Source organism: Cladophialophora psammophila, assembly GCF_000585535.1.
Source record: "Cladophialophora psammophila CBS 110553 chromosome Unknown aczJe-supercont1.17, whole genome shotgun sequence".
Taxonomy (NCBI): Eukaryota; Fungi; Ascomycota; class Eurotiomycetes; order Chaetothyriales; family Herpotrichiellaceae; genus Cladophialophora; species Cladophialophora psammophila.
The window spans coordinates 78,535-101,068 of record NW_006912938.1 but is presented as its reverse complement, the minus strand read 5'-3'; the positions used below and the strand labels follow the sequence as shown (position 1 = coordinate 101,068).

General features: G+C 51.8%; 10 protein-coding genes across 10 annotated transcripts; 4 read left to right on the top strand and 6 right to left on the bottom strand.

Moving 5' to 3' along the window:
• Window positions 1-575: 575 nt before the first annotated feature.
• Window positions 576-1,948, bottom strand: A1O5_09642 (uncharacterized protein; the record flags this gene model as incomplete). Its single annotated transcript, XM_007750221.1, has 2 exons — window positions 576-1,437; window positions 1,536-1,948. The coding sequence occupies 2 exons, from the start codon at window positions 1,946-1,948 to the stop codon at window positions 576-578; spliced, it is 1,275 nt and encodes a 424-aa protein (XP_007748411.1).
• Window positions 1,949-4,113: 2,165 nt separating this feature from the next.
• On the bottom strand, window positions 4,114-4,840 carry A1O5_09641 (uncharacterized protein; the record flags this gene model as incomplete). Its single annotated transcript, XM_007750220.1, has 3 exons — window positions 4,114-4,329; window positions 4,426-4,546; window positions 4,626-4,840. The coding sequence occupies 3 exons, from the start codon at window positions 4,838-4,840 to the stop codon at window positions 4,114-4,116; spliced, it is 552 nt and encodes a 183-aa protein (XP_007748410.1).
• Window positions 4,841-5,784: 944 nt separating this feature from the next.
• On the bottom strand, window positions 5,785-7,704 carry A1O5_09640 (phospholipid:diacylglycerol acyltransferase; the record flags this gene model as incomplete). Its single annotated transcript, XM_007750219.1, has 1 exon — window positions 5,785-7,704. The coding sequence occupies one exon, from the start codon at window positions 7,702-7,704 to the stop codon at window positions 5,785-5,787; it is 1,920 nt and encodes a 639-aa protein (XP_007748409.1).
• Window positions 7,705-7,974: 270 nt separating this feature from the next.
• On the top strand, window positions 7,975-8,667 carry A1O5_09639 (ribosomal-protein-alanine N-acetyltransferase; the record flags this gene model as incomplete). The annotated part of the gene is made up of 1 exon (XM_007750218.1): window positions 7,975-8,667. The coding sequence occupies one exon, from the start codon at window positions 7,975-7,977 to the stop codon at window positions 8,665-8,667; it is 693 nt and encodes a 230-aa protein (XP_007748408.1).
• Window positions 8,668-8,672: 5 nt separating this feature from the next.
• Window positions 8,673-9,633, bottom strand: A1O5_09638 (uncharacterized protein; the record flags this gene model as incomplete). The annotated part of the gene is made up of 2 exons (XM_007750217.1): window positions 8,673-9,374; window positions 9,430-9,633. The coding sequence occupies 2 exons, from the start codon at window positions 9,631-9,633 to the stop codon at window positions 8,673-8,675; spliced, it is 906 nt and encodes a 301-aa protein (XP_007748407.1).
• Window positions 9,634-10,021: 388 nt separating this feature from the next.
• On the top strand, window positions 10,022-10,922 carry A1O5_09637 (uncharacterized protein; the record flags this gene model as incomplete). Its single annotated transcript, XM_007750216.1, has 3 exons — window positions 10,022-10,231; window positions 10,288-10,806; window positions 10,857-10,922. The coding sequence occupies 3 exons, from the start codon at window positions 10,022-10,024 to the stop codon at window positions 10,920-10,922; spliced, it is 795 nt and encodes a 264-aa protein (XP_007748406.1).
• A 248-nt stretch (window positions 10,923-11,170) lies between these two features.
• Window positions 11,171-11,959, bottom strand: A1O5_09636 (uncharacterized protein; the record flags this gene model as incomplete). Its single annotated transcript, XM_007750215.1, has 2 exons — window positions 11,171-11,398; window positions 11,450-11,959. The coding sequence occupies 2 exons, from the start codon at window positions 11,957-11,959 to the stop codon at window positions 11,171-11,173; spliced, it is 738 nt and encodes a 245-aa protein (XP_007748405.1).
• A 773-nt stretch (window positions 11,960-12,732) lies between these two features.
• A1O5_09635 (glutamate 5-kinase) lies at window positions 12,733-13,896 on the top strand (the record flags this gene model as incomplete). The annotated part of the gene is made up of 1 exon (XM_007750214.1): window positions 12,733-13,896. One exon carries the CDS (start codon window positions 12,733-12,735, stop codon window positions 13,894-13,896), a length of 1,164 nt encoding a protein of 387 aa, XP_007748404.1.
• A 509-nt stretch (window positions 13,897-14,405) lies between these two features.
• Window positions 14,406-15,153, bottom strand: A1O5_09634 (uncharacterized protein; the record flags this gene model as incomplete). Its single annotated transcript, XM_007750213.1, has 2 exons — window positions 14,406-14,635; window positions 14,688-15,153. 2 exons carry the CDS (start codon window positions 15,151-15,153, stop codon window positions 14,406-14,408), a joined length of 696 nt encoding a protein of 231 aa, XP_007748403.1.
• A 4,477-nt stretch (window positions 15,154-19,630) lies between these two features.
• Window positions 19,631-22,402, top strand: A1O5_09633 (uncharacterized protein; the record flags this gene model as incomplete). The annotated part of the gene is made up of 1 exon (XM_007750212.1): window positions 19,631-22,402. The coding sequence occupies one exon, from the start codon at window positions 19,631-19,633 to the stop codon at window positions 22,400-22,402; it is 2,772 nt and encodes a 923-aa protein (XP_007748402.1).
• Between the last annotated feature and the right edge of the window lie 132 nt (window positions 22,403-22,534).

Here is a 22,534-nt window from a genome sequence, read left to right as displayed (position 1 = left end):
TCTCGACATCTTTTTGTACAAGGGGTATGCAAAGCGAGTGTAATGTATCAATCCAGCCGGTAAACGGTAGCCGCTGGATGACAGATAGAAATGCTGTCAGCCGTGTGGCCCAAATTATCAGGTATAACGCCGGTGCAAAATCAAGATATGCTGTACTCCAGCTGAAAGTCCAAGACCATGCACCCTGATGGCAGACCGATTCTGCGGTGCAAAGCCGTCCAGTCCGGCAAACCCAACCATGTCACAATCCAAAAAGAAAAGCTTTGTGCCAGTGATAATGCCATTCCATACTCAATCCCATGCCTAGGCCAGCCTCGTTAAACAGTGTACAAGACAGAAACGACGGGTTCGGCGTGGTCCTCGGATTGAAATTCTTGTCCGGGAGAAAGCACATTCGTAGTGGCGTCGTATTACAGTAGGGTTGTGTTCTATGTGCAGAAATCCAAAAATTGAGCGCTCATATGCAAAGTTCTTGATCCGTAAGCGTGCTTGAGTCGTAACAAAAACGCCGGGCCAAAGGTGCTGCGGAGTTCAAACGAAACGTCGGGATTTTCACGTCGAATGGTTTGTCCGCGTCATCTTTCGTAATTCGAGTATGCGTCTGTCCAAAGCTTGGGGCTCTCCTCCGTCGGGCTCAACGAGCCGGAAGAAATCGAAGACGAGGAGCCGATGGTCCATTCGTCGCTGTCAGGGCTGCTGCCGTCAACGCCTGCAATGCCATAGCTATAGTCGCTCTGGATCTCGCCAATCTCGACGTAATCGTAATCCCATCGGTATCTCTTATCAGGCTGCAGTCTCGGCAGGAACTTAGCCTTGGCGAAGTAAAAGATAACACCTGACATCAAGCTCCCAGCAACCAAATCCACGGCGTAATGGTGTGAAAGGTACATGGTCGACCACCACAGCCAAGCAGCATAGAACGCCCACAGCGGAGTGTATGAGGGAAAGATGTGGCTCATGAACAGCGCCTCCAGAGTGGCCGTCGCAGCGTGAAGTGATGGAAAGGCCCCAAAAACCATTGGAGAGGCGGTGAATCCCGATGTGTACAAATCGATGCCGAGAAAGGCGTCAATACGAGCTAGACCGGCTGGTGAACCCTGCATAGAATAATTGGCCGGGGCTAAACCATACATATTCTCGTACCATGGGGCGGAGCACGGGAAAAGAACCTGAATGATGACACCAGCCAGATTCAAGTAACCAAAGCTGAACCCAAAGACTGGAAGAGTCGTGGGTGGTCCGAAGACGAAAATGATGGCGGCAACCACGAAGGGGCCACCAAAGTGACCGAGGCCATACGGGAACCATGCTAAGAGATCCAGGACAGTATTCTTGTGAGCAGAGAGAATATTGCTAAGATTGGCACCATAAAGGATGTTTTCGAGCGCGGGGAGGACTTTGACCCAGATCGGGGGCCGCCATGCAGATGGGATGAATCTATGCGGGACAAGGACCAAATTAGCAACTTCCTCCACCGTGAACATCAAGTTTGGTTTGTACGCAGAACAAAGAGCGATTCCGTTGCGAGAACTTACCTGCAGGCGTAGAAGAAAATGAGGTATGCGGCTATAGGCGTGAAAGGCCGGAAGAATTGTCGAGTGATGGGGAATATGAACGAGGCGAGGAGGAGTGTGGCGACCGCCGTCTTGACCAATGGACCCGGATACTCAATGATGCTCAGCGAAAAAATGCCCACGACGGCCAGAAACAGCCATTGCCCGTCATATATCGACCATTTGTGATTTTGTAGTGACCGTAGAGTGTCGGCAGGAGAAAACGAGGTCTTGAGGGAGGCGAGAGAAGAGGCCGGCGAAGATCGATTGCGGAGCTTGGATCTCAGCTTTCGCCGCAGTCTGTGAGGGACAAGGAGTTGTAGTGATTTCCATGGTATCTGGATCTGGATCTGTTTCCTCTCGGCGTCCTTCCAGGACGGAAGGGATGCCTGCATTGCACCTGTGTTCAGCGGCTGGCCGACCACGTGCGCGGTACCAGGACCAAGGTGTGCGGCGTGGAAGGGCCTGGAGGCGACGGCGAGGGACAGAGATCAGGGAGACAGTGAGGACAGGAGGTGAGGAAGGTCGAGCAGAGGATCCGAGGAGTCCGGAAGAATGATGACCAGAAGGGGAAGATGCAAGAAGATATGGAAGTCAGTGAAAGAGGTATGCGGTATTAAGGGCTTAGGTGAGCACTGAGCAGATGGAGATGAAGTTGTGGATGTGTGCGGATCGACTGGATGCAAAAGCAAAAGCAAATGGGCAGCACACCAGGCGAGCACGGGGTTCGCGGTTCGCTGTTCCACAGAATGCCGTCGCCGACGTGCCTGTCTGTGCTCTGATCGCCTCTTAAGGTACTTAAGAGATGGGTGGTGGAATGAATACGATCAGGCCGGCCCAAAGAAAAGTCGATCTATGCCCAAGACGTGCTGGTTCGCGAGCCTAGAGTGGCTGTGGCCTTATCGCTCATCGGCTTTGTGAGAGGCTCTGGCGCGCTCTGGGCTGCTGCTTGGGCTACAAGTCTACCTAAGTGCTGGGCATGCCCGGCTCCACCGCGCCCGCCTAGAGTCTGCCCCCTTTCGCGATCAATGGGGGCGCCCGTGAGGAAAATTTCTCTTTTCGCTGCTGCCTCGCCCGACGTCACCACGACGGGCTGTCTGATGCAAACTTGCATGTGAGAGCAGCAATGACGACAAGACTCGATCGGTTCAGTCCGCTGGCATTTTCAGAGAAGTGACAGATGCTCTACAGACTACGGAGAACAGAGGTAAGTACATTCCCTACGTACAATGACGAGTTCCTCGCACACCTGCCATTTCCAATTTACTCGGTGCAGGGCAAGCACGCGAACCCGCGCACGAAGATGAGCATGGGAACAATTGTGCATTAAGCATTCAGCAATCGAGCATCGGAAACCCAAGATGCCCCGGGATAAGCGATGCGCACCCGCGTGATTGCTAGCAATCTCCCCACTGCACCAACCGCGCCCGCGATAAAATTCACTGCGCGTGTCTGGTCAATGTCAGGCCACCCCAAGTAAAAACCTTTCGCTCAGCACTCGTCAGACCATCGATCCTTTTCGCGAGCTTACCTTTCTCCTTCCCAGCCCCCTCTATCTCCCTCCAATTTCCCTTTTCCCTTTTGCGCGATCGAAAGGGAGCGCGTCTCCCAAACAACAATAGAGCTGCTCTTGGGTACTCCATCACACTGGTTTGATCGACATGGTCATCCCGCACAAGGCTTTCAATTTGGACCCTACCTTGACTCTACCTAGGTACCTACCAGTTGTGGCAATGCACAAGGAAAAAAATGCAGCTTCACAAAAGACTGGCCTTCCCGGCCAGAGCCGAGCCTGCAGTTGGAGCACGAGGGAGCGAAGGCTGAAAATAACGTCCAATCAAGGGGTGCTCTTGCGAGGTCATCTTGCATGAATCAAAGCTTTCCTTTGCTCTTTGATAGGCTTATTTGACGCCCGTCTTTTGTTGCCTTCGGCTGACGTGCAGAAATCTGAGGAATGCTGACACTACCACTGCCACCGAATAGGAAAGACCCTCAACTGCTGAATAGTCAACTTGCGCTTCGATTGGAGGACTCGGTGCCCAAAGGAAAGGTAGGGGCACGGACTATCGGCGCGCAGGCTGTTATCATCGCTGGATAGTGGTCAGTGGACATATTTGGACAATGCTCCAGAATCGGATAGCAGTCCAAGAATTATCAAGCACTACAAAGAATTCTGTTGCGACGAGTTGGTTACTGGGAAACAGACACCTCAAACTGAAGGCTTATTGCCCGTCTAAAGGCGTGGAAACAAGTGCTAATTTACAGTTCTAGTTCGTGGCCATCTGGGAAACCCGTGTTACGATCAATGCGCCGTGCTGTGGTTCTTCGTCTTCGTCTTCGTCTTCGTCGCCTTGTAATTTATTGTGTTCGTCTCCTTTTCTTAAATTACATCGTCTTCATACGTCTTTGACGCGATTCGTGTGATCGATTTCCTATTACCACCTCAAGCAACCGCGACTCGGGTGTGCGCATATCCCATGCCGACATGCGCTCGGGTCCCAGCGCGCTTGTTTAGAGGAAATAAATGGGCCACGCCGCCTTTCATCCATTGTTACGTTTCTCATTGAACGTTCTCGGTGCATGCTGTTAGAAGCCATGCATCCACGGCTCCCTCTTGAGGTATTCGGCCTTGGAACTCCTTTATGGCCTGCTTTGGGAGGAGCTGGTCCGCGACAGTGGAACCTGCGCAGACGTTGTGCGGGAGAGGTTGTTTTGACTCGAGCCATTTCGCGAGAGAGTAGGGACGGACTGCGCCGAGGCTGACGAGCGCGAAAACCTTTTCATGGAGACGTCAGCATTGCTTGTTGGAGTATTCTGTGCTTCTCTCTGGGCAAGACGTCGGAAGTGAACAGTAACGAAGAACAAGTCGCACATACGGGTTTCTCTTCTCTGGCCCAGGTGTCGCAGCTGGCGTCTTGTTTCCCTGTGCCCATCCCAGCAAGGGAGATTGATACGCTGGCCAATTGGAATTGTTCCATATCTTCGTTATTACACTGAAATGCGTCCCGAGTCAGTCCATTTGTCCTCGAATCCTGGGAGAGCACAATCCCAAACGCAAGTGCCCGTGCCTACCTCTGCGCCGCGTCCTCCTGTTGCTCCCGTGTCACTTCCTTCACGCCGACTTTCATCCCATCACGGCTGAATGAAACATTCTTCCTCTCGAGTTTCTGCCGGGTGTGGTGCCCGACATCGTGTGCAATCGTATAGGCCACAAATCCGACGGCCGCGAGAATGGCAATGAGGATGATCAGGATGAGGAGGGCTATGAGGTCTCCGGTTTTGGCCATTTGGATGCGATGGGGGAAACGCGTGACAGAGTGTGGAAGCAAATGTCCTCGTTGTCGCTAGCGATGCGCTGAGTGATATACAAGTAGGTGTTTCTGTGAGGCTCCTCCGAAGTTGGAGAATATATTCGTTATGGGATTTGCGCGAAAAGCTCGTCTGAAACGTGGTGGGAAGATGTTGGCTACTGTGCTACACAGAGACTTTGCACTACAATCCTTCGTGCGTCCTGGCCCCCTAGCTTTTATATCATCTCCTTTTGTCGATCACCTGAATTTGAATCCTACTTATGCACCTAATGGGGGCGAATTTGATCGTAACCGTCCTTGGCGGGGCGTGTGAGAGGCGGGCGCGCCACAGCTGAATTGTGGTTCTTGTGGCTTCGATTGGAGAGGCAAGACTCCAGGACGCGCTACGTAAGTACTTGTAAGTAAGAAGGGCAAGCCACGCGCACATGGCATGTGATAAAGTCCCACTTGGGTGGATACAGCCTCGTATACACATACCGTGCTTGCGGTACTCCAGCGCATCAGAAATTCAGAATACCCAGTGCTGGGTACGATTTAGCATTTTCGGATCGGTTTGGTAGGGGGCTTCTGAAAGGGGGATGGAGCAGACAAGACATACTAGGTACCTAGTAATACACTACTACGGCATTCGCAGGATTAATCTCACCCAAGCAGTCCTATAGCACTGCCAGGAACATTACGGCCCTATGTGGCATTCTACTGCATATACTGGGGGGCTATTTTACCTATTACCCTGGCATGGCCCCTTGGCCCCCTCGGCGCAGCCACCTCCCTCCCCCCGGCCCCCAAAAAGGCGACACAGTCGTTGTTTGGCAAAAGTACTCGTATCAATCCGAAACCCAGCGCCTTCGCTATGCAAACCAAAACGAAACCCTTCTCGTTTATTATATACTGTACAGATCCACCTCTATCATTAGGGCTCATTCCTCGTTATAGATCTTCACCTTTTCACTGATCTCCCAGATCCTGCTCTCATAATTCTCCTCAATCTGGTCGCCCTTTCCCCCCGCAACTCTTAGAATCAAATCATTCAAACTACTCCTTCCCAATATGTCGACGTGGTCACCTGTATTAGGGCCGCCGCGAGGACTGAATCGATCCGGCTCGTGGGGCATCTCAAAGGTTGTGATTTTGATGTTTGAAGGATTGTATCGTTTGATTTCCCGCCACCCCTTTGCGCACATGTATCCCGTGGAGAGGAGGTTGACTGTGCCGTCGCCTTCGCCGAAGACGACTCCGTGGTCAACACTACCAACTTGTTGGAGACGGCCATTGGGAGATGTAACGCTGGTATCAATTGAGATATTTATATACCCATTGAGTGGCTGGCCATTTTCCTTGTAGAAGTATGAGCGCTCGGTGGGTTTGCCAATGCCGTAAAAGCAATATATTTTCATATCAGGCGCGTGTGGGAGCCGCGACTCCAGCGGATTCATCCAGGTGAGAGGGTTGTTTTCATTCCGTTCGAGCTCGGCCTTTGTATGGGCGACGCCGTGAGAGTATGAGTGCTTGACTTGCTCGGCATACCATGGCTCCGCGATCTCCAGGAGGTAGTCAAAAGCTTGTGCCATTGTGAGGTTCTGGCGGGTAGCTTCTGTGACATTGCCTCGCGGCTTGAAGGAAATGAATGTTCCGTGCGTTTTGTTCTGGATTGGTGGCGTTAAATCGTCTGGGGCCCATGTCGCATTGCCCCATACTGCCTCACCGCCCTTGGGCAGCATCGACGAGATACCGGGCATGGCGCGGAATATTTCTGCGCGATCTTCCTTGGATAAGAACTTTTCTAGGCCGTAGACTGCAAATGCATTGAGTTGGGCGGTGTCTTTCATCTCGCCAGAGAGCAGGGCTGGAATATCCTTGGCTGTTCCAAGCATACAGCCCGAGATATTGATCCATGAGTCAATATGCTTGTTCACCCACTGAGGGCCTCCTTTGCCATGATCCTTATGTTCCACCCACTTCATAAAGTAGAAAAGAACTTGACTGCCCATAGAGTGGGAGACAAGGACAACCTTCCTTCCAGATGTCATTTGCGCAATCTCGATATAGTTCTTCAGTCGCGTGAAGTATTGATCTCTGTGCTCTAGGTTGGCATAGGATAGGCGCCAGTCATAAGAGGCCGTGAATGCATTGCTCGGATCATAGCCGATGGTGGCGAGATTTTCTAGAATTTTGTTCCAAATCCAATACCCGGTGATGAAGAAATCGGTGGCATCGAACCCCTGAGCTGCGCGGAGCTTGATGTCCGGAGGGTCAAGGCCTGTCTCTTTGTCAAGCATGATATGCCTCTTCCAGGCCGCTTGATCCATCACCAGAGCTCTCATCATTGACCACGATCCCCACAGCCGCTTGCGAAAGTACTGTCTGGACTTCTCACTCGTCGACCAAGATTCCAGCCCGGTCGATATCACTCCCGGCACCATAATGACTGGATGATGGGCTGTCACCCCTTGAGACAGTAAATGGAGACCGACTGAGAACGAGTCATAATTGACGACGTCTCGTTCTGCTCTCGAGAGATCCTTCACATCATTGACTATGCCTGCAGGGATCACGTCCAGCAGACTGTCTAGATTGACTTCCAGCAATCCTTCTAGTTTGATAACATCCTGTGACTGAGCAAACAGTAAGGCCAACAACAGGCCCAGCAGACCACCTAGACCAAATGTGATGCCGGACCTCCTCTTGCTGTGTCTCCTTGTTTTGAGCTTTTCCAGCTTCTTGCTGGAGACCAATTTTACCTCTTCGTTGGGATCTGGCGTACCATCGCGACTGGGCTCGGGGGAGGCTGAAGGTGAATCGCGAATGATGTTGGCGACGCGGTGACGAAGGGCAGACATCTTTGAAGTGCGGCTCCTCGAGCAAGCAGCAGGCTTGCAGGGAGCACGAGAAAGTTATTCTTCCAAGCTGCGGGTTGTTCGGGGCATGGACTAAGAATTGCTGAGTGTACTCCATACAGTTAAATGATACCGGCCTTGCGCTTTCACATGTTTCGTCATCGCTTCTTCTCTGGTCGGGATCTTTAGGCACAAATCTTCCCCAAACAATTTTCCTTTCTCAATCCATTCTCAACATGGCATTTTTGACGTCTCCCTTGGAACTACAATACCATGAGCGGCAATGCCGCTGCTGCCTCCGAGTCGCAAACCGGTAGTAAAGACAACTTGGTCTCAGCCAGTGCGCACTTCCAAACCACTCCTCCCGGCATCCGCTACTTGCAGTACTCGCTTGAAAAGGAGATCGAATACCTTCCCCAAATTCGCGAATTGATCTCCAAAGACCTCTCCGAACCTTACAGCATATATGTCTACCGATATTTTCTCTATCAATGGCCCGAACTCTGTTTCATGGCCGTTGACGCCTTGGATGACAACAAACTCGTCGGCGTGGTAATATGCAAACTGGAGCCGCATCGAGGAGGACCGCTGAGAGGATATATCGCCATGCTAGCCACGAAGGACAAGTTCCGGGGCAAGGGCATTGCCACCACGCTTGTCAGCAAAGCGATCGATTCGATGATTGAGAAGGATGCGGACGAAATTGCGTTAGAAACCGAGGAGACAAATACCGCGGCCATGAAGCTGTACGAGCGACTAGGGTTTCTAAGAAGCAAGAAGCTGCACAGGTACTACATGAACGGGAACAGCGCGTATCGATTGCTACTGTACCTGAAAGAGGGGGTGGGCAGCATTCCAACAGAGGACGACTACAATGGCTCTGGTCTGGATGTGCAAGACGAGATGAGATATCCGCATCGCTATCAAGAATCTCCACACGATGTATTCAGTCGTGGAATCGTTTGAATCATTTATAGACAAGAGCCTATCCACTCCTCCCACCTCCTCACTCCCTTGCCCGCTTCTTCGCCTCGGACTGCTCCCCCTAGCACATCGATTTTGATATCATACTCTTCTGCCATCAACTCGAAGCTGAACTTGCCTTCGCGGCCGCCTCCTAAGATGTCTTCTTCGGGATCAGCATCGCTGTTTTGACCTACGGTACCCAGTCCCTTGCTCCTCGACATGCGCACTCTTTCAATCTCAGCTTGTAGGCGCTCCTTGACTGCACCTGTCGGTAAAGCGGTGAATAGGTCCTGCTTGTTCGCTGCGATGAGGACAGGTATCTCGGTCTTGGTCTTGCCGCGAGGTTTTCGTCTCTGCAAGGATAGCAGTGTATCATGAAGATAAACAGCGGTGTCGCGAGAGGCGGACGAGTCGCTGGCGTCCAGCACACTGGAGTCCACCACGAATATGACCCCGCGGAGGGCGGGGTTCTGAATTTGTGACAACGCTTGATCCGACCTCAATTTCCCATGGCCAGGGGTATCGATCATTACGTATGGAGTTGGTTGCTTGTCTTTCAGGGCGACATCGTTATCGGAACGGTACTTATTGGAACCTAGGGGGATCGAGGGCGGAAGTAGTAAGCTGGCGGGGGAGGAGACCTGAGAAACGCGGGTGAGGACAGCCTCTGCCTGGGGGTCTTCGAGATTGAGGGATCGCCTTTGTAGCTGGAGATGCTCTTAGTGAACTGAAATGACAAAAGGCAGGTTGAGAAAATCTCACTAGAGAGACGAGGGAGGTCTTGCCTGCACCGCTAGGCCCAAGAAGAAGGAAAGTCGGAACGACTTTGGCACGGGCAGCATGGGTGTATAGGTACAGGTGGACAAGTAGTGGGAGGGTTATCGCGACCAAGAATGCGATGAAGATGGCAACGGGGTCGCCAGACAAGAGCCTGGTAGCCCAGCTATCGGGAGAGGACCAGCCCATAGTAAACAAGAGCCACGCATGAACCAAGGATTGTTCAAGATGGCGCAGTCGAGGGAGAGCGTCGAGACATGACGCACAAAAAGAGGCTGAGAACCGAGAATTACCACTGGCTGATCGGTGAGGAGGGCCAATGTCGTGCCTTGCATGTAGTCTTCTGCTATTATTCGCGGCCTGGGCTGGGGGGTTGGTGAGGCTACTACTAGGCTGAGCCTCGTGTCTCTAATTGCAAACTGCGCTTCCATTGTCGGTGAGGGCCTCCGCAACTGTATCGGAGTCCTTGGTCACCGAACACTCGTTTTCCACACACCTCCTCCTATTCCCTTTTGCTCTTCTCTTTGTTCTCCTGTCGTTTTCTATTATCCTCTCAGCAGCGTCCAAAATACAAAATATGATTCTACGGAGCATCTACCTCCTGGCCGCCGCCATCCTCCCGTTCGCCTGCGCTGATGTGCAAGTCATCGCTCCTCAACCGGGAGACACAATCACCGGACTCAATCTACAGATACAGTGGAAAGACTCAGGCAATTCACCACCTCTCTCCCAACTGGCTAATTACCAACTGTTCCTATGTGCGGGAGGAAACGTTGACTCCAGCTATGTGAGGGCAGGAACAAGGTTGAGGATATGGATACGAGGCTGACAGGGCATGCTTAGATCCCACTAGCAACACTTGTTCAAGAAGGTACCTACACGACCGGCAACTCGATCACTATCACTTTGCAACCGGGAACTGGTGCTGATGTGCCCAATGCCTATTTCTTGAAATTCGTGTCCGCTGCTACGGGAGGCACCGTCATCAACTTCTCCGACCGTTTCACCCTCAAAAGCATGACTGGCACGTTTCCAGCTGTGGTACAGCAAGGCTTAAGGACCGTCTCTGGTACCGCTGGTCCAGCCGACGTCAACAACATTCAAGCCCCTCAAGCGGGTGCTGGTCAAAACACCCCGACTGTCGGAGATGGTGCCTATGATACCCCATACACAATGCAGACGGGGACAATTCGCTATGCTCCCATGCCTCCATTGGCCCAAACGAAGATCACTGCAAAGAACGCTTCTCCTCTATGGCCTACCAGCGCATACACTGTGTACCAGACCATTGCGGGAACCCCAAATGCTATTACGACCAACACGTTACCCATTACATTCAGCGTTTCTAGTAGAGAGAATCCGGTAACATCTTCCCAAGTATGATCAAAGAGAATGCATGCTGACTCTTCCAGGCTGCTGCGGCTGGCCAACCCACTGACGCAGCGATGCAGAAATTCCTCAATCGGTGGAAGGACTGAATGTGACGAAAATAACATTAACATCATGGGAGCAGAATATATTTGCATTGGAGAGGAGGGGGGAGCACAAAAAATTGTGAATACTCAAAGCCATGCCATGGAGAATGGAGTTTGGTCGGATCTGGGTGTCCATTACGGAGTATATATTTATTGTGTGCCGTGTGTGGTTGGATGAGGATGGATTCTATGTCTGCCTCCAACGCCATGCTTAAAGATTCATGAATGCAAGTGGAGTATCACAGCCACTGTCACCGGTATATTTCATCGAACGGTCTCGTGTCCCGAAAACAGCTGTCCCACACCTCATTGACTACCTTGACCGCCTGCACATCGTCTTTGCAATTCGGTCGACCCATGACCGAGATGATGGCTCTTCTTCGAACGCAGTCTTGGTGGTGATTCGTGAAAGAAAGGATCTTATTTCGGAAGAACTCGTTAGCCCAGCGACATTCGCCGCTGAGGTTGCTGGCCCGTATCTGAGTGACCTCGTCAGTTTCAAATACTTTGCCAGTTCGACGAAAACCGACCTCGGAACATGCTGCATGCCTCAAATCATCCTCGAGTGTCAAATTCGTCTTGAACCGCAAATGGTCATAGGCGTGCACCATCTCGTGTGTCAGAACATCTTCCAAGACGGACCTTTCCTGCACATAATTTGCACATATCTTGATCCCGTATTTATGGTCAAAGCCACCTTGCATCGCCTCCTCCTCGCCTTTACACGTCCTGCAATGAATGTTGTGCGGTCCCAATTCACCGCCCAGTTTCTGGATATTCTCGTTCATGAATCGGATTATGGGAGAGTATTTTAATAGATAGTCCCGACTTTCTTCGCAACGTTTGCAATCGAAGGCGCTATATCGGTCATCCGCATCGGCCCAGTACTTTTGGGCGCCTCCAGCGGACATGCGACCAGTGACCATGCGGAAGAAGTTAATTGAACGATTCCACCAAGTACTGCTGGGGAGGAAGTCTGATCCATCTTGCTGAGGAGAGGGAGCAGAGGAGGAAGGAGTTGCGGAAGAGGAGTCTGCCATACGAGGTAGCTTATTCTATAGGACAAAAGAAGAGCAAAGAGCGCACCACGAAAACAGATCTATTAATACTCAATTGTCTGCGAGTCAAGCTGAAGCCGAAGCTGCAGACCAAAAACAAACTTGGATTTGTCCCCTCAAGCCGCCAAGCTCACATCTGACTCGCGGAGCGCATTGCATCCGCATCCACAGCAACCTGGCGGTTAAATTTTCGGCGACGAATTATGATTCTCTGACAGCCTTGTCTTGTTGTCTTGAAGGGCGTACGCCCCGAGTCTCTCTCTTTTCCTGCTTTTCCCTTCTTCTCAAAATGGTACGCTCCGATTTCGGCAATAGGGGTCTCAGCGTGGTGTTACAAATATCAATCGCGTCTTCGATATCGTAGGAAGCAGAAACAATGAGAGCTGGAAAGCATTTGACAATAGTCATCAAAATTGGTACAAAAGCTGTCCACCCGTCATGCCCTACTTATTTGGAGGAGTGACAGGATCCAAGTTGAAAAGGACGAGGCTTACGGTGGTGCTGGGAACAGGTACATCCTCCATCGTCGATGAGACCACGCACGAACCCATCATTTCAATCCTCTCATTAATCGTTGAGACGGCTGTCACGTTGAGAAGAGATGGCCATCGAGTCGTTATTGTCTCCTCTGGGGCTGTTGGCGTCGGCCTACAGAGGATGAATATGTCTAAGAGACCGAAGCATCTTGCTCAAATCCAAGTAAGTTCGCGAGCGCGTTCTCCTTAATCTACCTTGATCTCTCGAAATTCCCTACCATGACAAAGGCTAAGTTGATGTGGCAATCCCGAAAGGCCCTTGCTGCTATCGGTCAATCTCGCCTCATGTCAATATGGGACTCCTTCTTCGCACATAAGAACCAGCCCGTCGCCCAGATCCTGATCACACGCAATGATATCGCCGATCGCTCTCAATACCTCAATGCGCAGAACACCCTCGCCGAGACCCTCTCAATGGGGGTGATACCGATCGTCAATGAGAATGATACCTTGGCAGTGTCGGAGATCAAGTTTGGCGATAATGATACCTTATCTGCCATTACCGCCGCCATGGTCAATGCAGATTATTTGTTTTTGATGACGGACGTGGATTGCCTGTACGACAGGAACCCAAGGAAGTTCCCCGACGCGAAGCCCATTCCTGTGGTCGATGATATTGATGCTCTCCAAGCAGATGTCTCGTCAAAAGGGTCAGCCTTGGGAACAGGTGGGATGGCGACCAAGATCGTCGCTGCGCGACTGGCGACAGCAACAGGCACGAGCACCATCATCACGAAGTCTTCAAAGCCAGGGAATATTGCGGCGATTATCCGTCACCTTTACCCACCTATGGAGGTCGATAGTGAGACTGGTACTGTGCTCTCCGTACCAAGTATTCCGCCACCTTTGCATACATGCTTCCTACCGTCTCCGTCCCCAATCCGCAACCGCGCTTTTTGGATCCTTCACGGCCTAGCCCCCCACGGGACACTGTACATTGACCGAGGCGCCTCCATCGCGTTAGCGAATAAAGCTGGCCTATTACCCGTCGGGGTCGTTGATGTGGAAGGAACCTTCGCCCAACAGGAAGCCGTCCGCCTGGTTGTGATAGAAAAGACATCACTGGGTAGCTTGTCTCCCACGGGCAATTCTAACTCAATATCCATGCAGTTGGTATCGAGGGAAGAAGAGATCGGCAGAGCCGTGGTGAACTACTCTTCCTCCGAGATCGCAAGGATCAAACGGCTCAGGAGCTCCGAGATTAGGAATGTGCTAGGATACGCCGATAGCGAGTACGTTGCGTATCGAGAGAATGTAAGTTTGCATGCGAGTGCCAGTGGTGACAAAAGTAGGCCAGACACGCCAAGTGGGCCGAGGACACCGACAAAAGAGAGGACACCGGAGGCCAGCGTGGTGGATTTGAAGAGCTGGAAGATAGAATGAAACATGGAGCAAGATGGCCGGGCATTATTGGGCCTAAAAGTGTTTGGGTCCTCTTCGTGAGTGGGTCAAGCCTTGTGAACATGGAATTCCGGTGCTGGCATTGGCGCGGAGTCATCGAGATATGTCAATGCTCAGTCCGTCCTCATACTGGGGTCAGCAAAAAGGTGCAAAATTTCATACCGATCGTATCAGCCTAGGCCAAGTATCCTCGCTAAACGATTAAATACAAAATCAACCACGAGCGAACAACAATAAGAAGCAGAGGCAGCCTTGCAATTGCCTCGTCGCAATGGACAGTCCAACAGCTGAAATTTGTGACTGTCACTTGGGCCATAAGATACCGCGTGCAAGTTCCTTCGAACAAAAAAGTCCACAGGAGTGAGAGACATGATCCATAAAGCCAATGCAGAACGGCAAACCGAACAACAGACCTTAGCGAGAAAGCAGAAACGAACAGCCATCGTATCTGGGAAGTTATTCTAGACCACCTCAGGCCCATCTGGGTATACCTACGTGGTAAGCCCGCATTGTTTCCTACACGCTTCAAACCCTTCCTGACTCCCTGTCCCAATGGCAGGGATCTGCTGGCCTGTGGCCGTCCAGTTCCTCTTGGTCAGGTTGATGAACGGCATCACTTGCGTACCAATCTCTTTAGGCATCATGAAGAATGCCTGCGCAATGTTCAGTGTTCCCGGGTCGGCATCATTGAGGAATGAGTAGAGTTGAGTATTCCCGCAGCCTAGACGATCATCAGCAGAGGAGGCAGATCTTAAATATAGGAGTAGACGCACCCATATTATACATGGTATGCACACTTGCACGGGGAAAGATGGTCATCATCCCCGGCGTCAAGATTTGCTCCACAAGTCGAGCCCCGTTCTCTTGAACCATATACGTGTGAGTCGTTCCGCTCACCGCAACAACGAGGTTGTCGGCTCGATGTAAGTGCGGAGCAAGCATTGCACATGGCCCCAGATTCAGTTGCGCCACCGTCGCCCCGACGGTTGAGAGGACGGGCCAGGTTGCGGCATTTGCGTTGCAGACACTCCCTGGCTTCCAGGAATACATTGGGTTGGTGGAGAAATTGTAGAGAAGCTGGTGGTCCGAAAGTAGGTGGAGTCGGTCATTCATGGTCGCTGCCATCCTCAGATCCGCAACTAAGCTGGGGTCCAACGTTTGATCGGCGGCAAAGATTGGCCGTGGTGTAATGAAAAGAAAGACGACGGACACGAATCCGACGTACGCTGAGAGATGCATCATGGGGCGTTTCCTGCAGATACAAATGTAACCGATGTGGAATGTGGTTATAGTCGTCAAAATTGTCGCCAGAAGCGAGAGCGGGCCAGGGGACTAGTCAAAGCTTATGAACGATCTCGATATCCGTCGGAATGCTTTGCTCCAGTCTGGAATGGTCGAACAGAACCAGGAAATTGGGTCTGGGGATGACACGGGCATAGGTTGGATCGTTCTTATGTGCTTTTCCTCCCAAACTTATCGCCGGCCCAGACACTTGGATCTGTTTCCTTCCTCTTGCGATTCTGTGGATGTCAGTCTTAAGAACACTAAGCCATATCTTGCGCAAAAATGCAACATTCGAAGCATTTTCTAGCCTGGTGGTGGAGGTCCACAAGACCTTATTGGAGAATTCTCTTTCCTTGTCCTCTTTCAGCAAATCAACCGATTTGATACCGACTCGAGTACTCGCTTCCGTTCGCAACACATTCCCACTGGATCATGCCTTGAATCATGGATCGGATGTCACCACTGATTCGATATGTTTGGGATGACCATGTTTTGGTAGGATGCCAAACGTTCTGGGACGGCAGACATAGACAAAGGAATCTTGTGGAGAGAGATTCGGCAAAATGGGTGAAATTAGCGGGTAATTGCATGGATTGGTACTGTGATCATCTTCGAGCTCGAAGCAAATAGAAACGAGTTCCAAGGAAATGGAGGCTGTTATCCTGTTCCATGGATGTGAGATGGCTGGAAGGGAGCCGCATGTGCAGAGAGAGAAGTGAGGCCGACGAATAAGTGGCAAAAGATGGAACTCGTTCTCGGGTCATCGGCGGTCTGAATATTCGAGCGGTAGCGAATATCCAGAGCGGAGTGGAAATCGGCGGGAAAGAATCGATGATTTTAAATCATTTTCATCGACATTTGTAGGGGGCATGTCCTCGAAGTCGACTCGTAGCTCGGCATAGTACGATGAACTCCGTGACTCAAAACCGTACCATCAGACGCCATCGGGAGTATTGGTTTTCCTGTGTAGCAGGACCTGTTCGATACTATTGGAGACTGACGGAAGGGGGATGATTCCCTCTATTGTCGACCAACGCACTCACCTCGACGGGTCAAATCGTGAAGCTCTCAACCATTAAAAGTCGGTGAGGCTGTCAGCTACGGTTTTGGATATGTGGCAGGTGCTCAAATATCCCACCTGACCCACCGAACGTGAAGTATCCCAATTGCTCGACAACTTGCGGCAGTGTAGCTGCGACTTTGCACAACGCGAATATCGGTTGGATCTGGACCAGAGGACACCCCGATTGGCGCCACGAGGGTCTAGGGCATTGGTCGCACAAAGAGATCTTTGTGCACTCAGCCAAAAAGCTTCCAGAAGCATAGGTTCTGGGATGGGAGAAGAGGTAATTGTCATGCATGTTGAGAGGTGCATCCGAGACAAGGGACAAAACGGGTGACTGCGGAAAGAGGCGAGGTTGGACACTGCCATTGATTATATTGCTTCTGCTCCCCATTCGCGAACATGATGACCCATCCAAGGCCGGGACCTGCATATCAAGGACGTTATCCCGCGTGTCAAACCTGCACATGGCATGGACGCCGTTGACATCAAGTTGCGCTGCTGAGCCAATGACTGCGCCAATTCGGTTGGGAGCGCCCTGGAGACAAGGAGCCTACCTCTTTTCAATGCATAGCCCCGTACCTGTTGATCCTCCTTGAGAGGCAGCTTGGGATTATGACAATTTACAACAAGACGCGGGACATCGTCCTTTTGAGCATAACCGCCTTATCTATCATTGGTGGCGACCTGAAGAGGCTGGTAAGGGCGGCTGCGTGACAGGGGGAGGTCAGCAGGGGAGAGTTTAGGTTTTTCTCGGACAAGGATAGGCGGAACAAAACTTGAAGGACGACGGGCCTGATCAACCAGGGTGGGCGTGGCATTCCCCCGCAAGGAACGATAGGCTCTCGGTTGGATGCAGGAGATCGGTGATTAAAAGTGAGTGGCCTATGGAATTGAGAGGGACGGGATCGCGAATGTGTTTGGAGATTGAACAGCGCAGATGAGATTGATGCATTCATCGTGTTGTACCTAAGTAACAAGTGCCTAGTTGTCATTTCCAGAGACGCGCTAGACGTTGGTGGTGATGGAATTCGGAAAGTCATGCGCAGCTCGCACCGTCGTTGAACGAGGAGACGACGCAGTGGAGGCAGAAGTCGCAGCTCCTGGTGCTCCTAACCCGAAGAAGCCAACCCAACTCGCACCCGGTGGGCATCTGCCTCAGTTGACAATGGCAGGGGAGTCCTGTAGGTGGGTGGAGTCGCTGTGAAAATCAGGGGTAGGGAACCCAAGAGTGTCCTCGGGTGCGTTTGGCTTGCTTTTCGGCGCTGTAAGGTGAGCGGCTCGGTGACTCACTAAATGAGTTTGGCGCCTGCTACCACCGCCAGCTTGTGCCTTGTGCCTGCAGCCCGGTCCCCCTTTGGTGCCTGCGCCTGTCTCCTCGCCGCCGCCTCCCTTGTATGGAGAAGCTTTAGAGTTCAACTCGAGCACTGGCACTCGGCCAAATCGGGGGTCGTGGTAGCCGTCAGGGATGAATTCACACACCTGGCGATTGAGAGACACAACCACCTCTTCCTACGAGCTGCTCTACCTAGGTAGACACCAAAGAAGCCATCCCTCTGGTTTCATGCCTTGCCTCTGGTCTTGCTGACCCGGCTAACGTCTTTTGCACCCTGCTCAGCCTGCACTCTACCGGCCTGTCGTCGCATCCCTGACTTCCTTGTCATTGGCGAACCGCTCAATTGATGCACCTCTCACCTCGACAGCCTCCTCGATCGATGCTTGCGAACAGACGTCGACTCGAACCTCAGTCTCCCTGAGCCCCCCTTTGAAAGACTACTGTCGATTTGGACTCTTCGACCTCATCGCGTCTGTTTCCATTCTATATTTTCGAGACACTAAATCCTTCAAGAATCCCTCCATCACACCGCCCCCAACCTCGCTTGACTTCCCAGCAGTCCTCATCTCTCGCGACCTCCCTCCGTTTCCGTCGCTGATCCATTAGGAGCCAAAACGACCGGTGGAATTTTGGATGGGAGCATATCAGTAAAAGGCATAGGAGAATCTGGCGACTTGTTGATACAATGGCTGGGTGATTACCACCATGTTCTGGTCCTAAGCGGAATTCCCAATCGCCGGATTTGCGAGACAAGTTGATGGTCTATGAATCTGCAACCCTCCACACCCTTCCTGCTCCTCGGCCAGGTCCCTGAGATCAGTCTGGCCCTGACTTGAAAAGCGAATTCTGCCTCCAAGAGCGGGAAACAACGCGAACATACGTACTACTGCACACGAACTCTTCGAAAGCGTTGCATTCCAAACTAGGCCGACTTTGCACACTGGCCGATATCTCCTTGATTCGCCAGTCGCGTTTTCAACCGCAGACAAAGACACCGTCCGGCTGCAGGTACACTCTGCAGAAAAGCATTGCCAGCACGGCTGCTCTGGAATATCGATCCTGCACCCTGCAGTGTAGCCTGGGGGCTTCTCCAGCCGTTGCGCCTCGACCTAGGTCGCTGGCTGCTGCTTCCTATCCACCCCTCATCCATGTGCCAGCATCACCCCGGTACCTGAGCGAGTACGAGAATCTCCGGAGATTCCCAGCCTGCAAGAGCGATGGACACCTCTGCAGACCCGGTTGTCCACCACAGCAGACGTTCAAGGTCTAATTCGACATCATCTTCGCTTCCGACCGTCAGGAAACAAACTACTACCACTGCATTGAGGCAGCTAGATTCTCGAAATGCTCAACTGAGAACGAGGCCGAGGAGTCCAGAAAGCTCGATGCTTCCCACCAGTCGTTTTCGCTACGACAGAAGTCGTTCGAGAAGTCGCCCAGAGAATTCTCTGAGCCCGAATCTGAACATCAATCGCTGGTCGCATTCCACGTCTTCCAGTATATCGGGTATCGAGTCAGACACGATCCGTGCCCGCGCAAACACATCATCTCGGCGGATGAGTATAGGTCCCTCATTAGTGTCCTCATCCACGCCAGCGAAAACATCTATGCATACCCGGAGATCTTCCAGCCAGAGTCCTCAGGTGAGACAGGGCCTGGGCTCTGGATTTCTTCAAGTGGAACGGACTCATGCTTCGCAAGATGTCAACCCAGTTGGTGTCTCTCCACATCTCACCCCGACATCTATGTTTAACCCCAGCGCCGGGGAGTACTTCGGCGAGACCTGGCAGAGTCGCAAGACCGGAAAGAATGGGGAAGCAGTCGCCGTGTCTGTCCATTATATGAGAACGAGTGTGCACCCCAATATGAGATCCTCAGAGAATGTAACAACTCAATTTATGACACAAGTGTCTCGACCAAGCACGCGAGAGACGCGACCTACAACTGCCGGTCGGGATGGATCGATCGATACTTCATCTCCGTCAAATCCACCTACTCGTGGAAGAAGTCATCGAAGTCCGACTCAGAAGACAATGCTCTCCAAGGCTCTTGCAGTAGCGAACAATGCTGTGTTACTTGACAACGCCCAGAATATCGAGGGCGCTATTGAAGCATATGCTGAAGCTTGTGATCTGTTACAACAAGTTCTGATCCGGAGCTCGGTCCTCGACGATCGGAAAAGGTTGTCTGACATTCGAAATGCGTATTCGAAGCGAATAGCCGACCTTCACGATCTTGACGATTCCTTCTCCGAACTCATGGAGAAAGCCTTACCAGAAGATCCTCCTCTTGATGAAACTAACAACTCTTTCTTTACTAGTGACGGCGTTGAACTAGATACCACTGAGGTTTTGGAGTCTGTCCAGATACCTCCTCGACAAGAATCTTTACTACCAGAAATATACGGCGGAGAGTCATATCTCAAGGAGTCGGCGAACCGCAAGAGAATACAGATACCCAGTCTTGCAGTTCCTATGGATGCGCAGTATATGCCGCCACCTCTTTCGCCTAGAAGAGCGGCATCTCCAATCTCGGAACGGGATGCGAACACACCTCTTGCTGCTAGGGAAGCTAGTGGAATCCCAAAAGGTGCTCTCCATGCTCGAGAAGGTAGCACGGAGTCTACTTCCTGGTTGGACACTTTCGAAGATGGCGACTCGTCAACTTCTCGGTCGTCTCGATTGTCATCTTTGAATTTCGGAATCCATACCACTCACAACATTGTCGACGAGTTCGAAGCAGAGTTCGACGCAGCAGCTCTTGACGCTGCTGTAGACGCTGCCTATGATGATAACCTGACAGAGGAGCCCACTCCGAGGCCGGATAAGAGCGTACGAGATTTCAATGAGGATTTCGGCACTCCCGTACCCGCTTTGGAAATGGCCTCCAAAGATCATTCCATTCTGTCATCCGATGTTGAATTCACTCGAGAGTATGATGAGGGCGATTCATCGGAGGAAGAGGAACGATTGCTAGAAGAGATGACGAAGGGATTTGTCTTTGATGATTTTTCCTTTGATAATAAATCAAAATCGACCCTTCCTCGACAATCAGACTCGAGTACGTTCTCAGGCAGGACGTGGACAAGCTCACTTCCGTCAACAACTGCAACAAATAATACTACGTTGAGCACACTAGCAGAATCGCAAGAGACTCCAGCAGAAACGTCCCCGCGACCAGTTCCCCAGGCCAAAGACGCTCCTTTGACGTCCCCTCAAAAGGCAGCCCTTCCCCAGGCACCGCACCTAGCACTCCCGGCCCAACAATCCAGCATACCAGCCAGTACAGAGAAGCATAGTGGACTGAATATTCGCGAAAGGAGATTCTCGGGTCGAAGTGGGGAGCAACTGAAGATCGAGACTTTCGCACGACGAAACTCTTCGACCATTCCCGTCAAGCCTATTGCGGCGCCTCTGCCCGTCCCAGAACTAGACGTTCCCGAGGAACAGCCAAAGGTGCTGCAGACCGCCCCATCGGAATCCACAGTCCCCGCTCTACCGCCCATTACGCCCATGACGACGTTGCCGTCTAATGATTCTGTTCAAAGTGATTCTCCAGCCACTCCTGCCTTGACGCAAGGAGGGTCTCAGGGCAGCATCGAGGATTCCGTAGTCATGCCCCCGTCACCTGCGAAACTGGGAAAAATGGGCCCCCCCGCAGCCGTGAAGAAGAATCTGTCGTCTTCGAGCTTGAGATTGAGAAATCTGTCGGTAGCAACGACAGAAACAAGTACAGAGTCTCCTATCACACCGGTTAGCGCTGGTTTTGGAGAGATTAAAAAGGTTGTGCCGCCACTTCCATCAGCCGCGTTGCCGACACCATCAACAGCTGCTTTTGGCCCTCAACTCCTTCAGACTGGTGGGATGTACTTGTTCGATGATCTGACGGCTCCGGGTCCACCGAGGACTCCCAGGACCCCTGATGCTCCAAGCTTTCCCCCTCCTCAACTACTTGAGCCTTGCCCCGAATCTTTCCTTCTCCGTCCTTTCTGGTTGATGCGATGTTTGTATCAGACGCTTGCTCATCCTAGTGGCGGATACCTTACAACGAAACTATTCATACCCCGGGATGTATGGAGGGTGAGGAACGTCAAACTCAAAGCTCTTGATGATAAAGTGTCACAGTGTGATCTGTTAACGGCAGCATTGCTCAAACTTGCCAAAGTCGATACTTTTGACGCTGACTCGGTTCTTGACGAGTTGCAGTCATTCGAAGTGGTTCTGGACCAGGTCCGAAACACGTTGCAGAAGAAGATGGGCAGCGAGGTTGGCTTTTCGGGGTCATCCAGCCTTTTCAAGTCAGTTGGCGAAGATCAAGAGACCGGTAAATCGACCAGCACTGCCGCGAAATCTATCGCATCCAGCTGGCGCAAACTTCGGTCAAAATCAAGTGCCCCAGCTATGGGAAATCAGAGTGGGCAGAAAGACGGGTCTATGTCTGGTCCCAGTATGACCTCTTTACCAATGACTTCGTCTTCGTCTGTGCCTTCATCGCGGTCACATCTGAACCGCAAGATCGCACCGCCACCTACACCGACACAGTTGATCAACGTTCAACCGGTCATCGCGACTTACATGTCGAGCTTGGCACGCCTCTTTGATGCAGCGCAAGTGCTCGATGGAATCGCTCGACAGGTAGAAGACCCTGGACTGAAGTGCAGTAACAAAACCCAAGTTGGGTTGGAGTTGGGTGTCAAGAATGCTGCGGAGTTTTTTGCATTCTTCATCGTTCGGTTCGTGATGGCGGATTTGATGGTGATGGTCGACAAATTCCTGAAGAGAGGAAGTGAGTGGGTTCTAACTTGATGCGCACCAGTTTCTGATGTTGTGGGATGTCTGTCTGTAATGCTATCTATCACGATGTTGCAGATGATTGTATGTTGCCTTCCAGCGGCATTGGCGGCGTTTTATAGTCCTTGCCCATGTTTCGCCTGATGC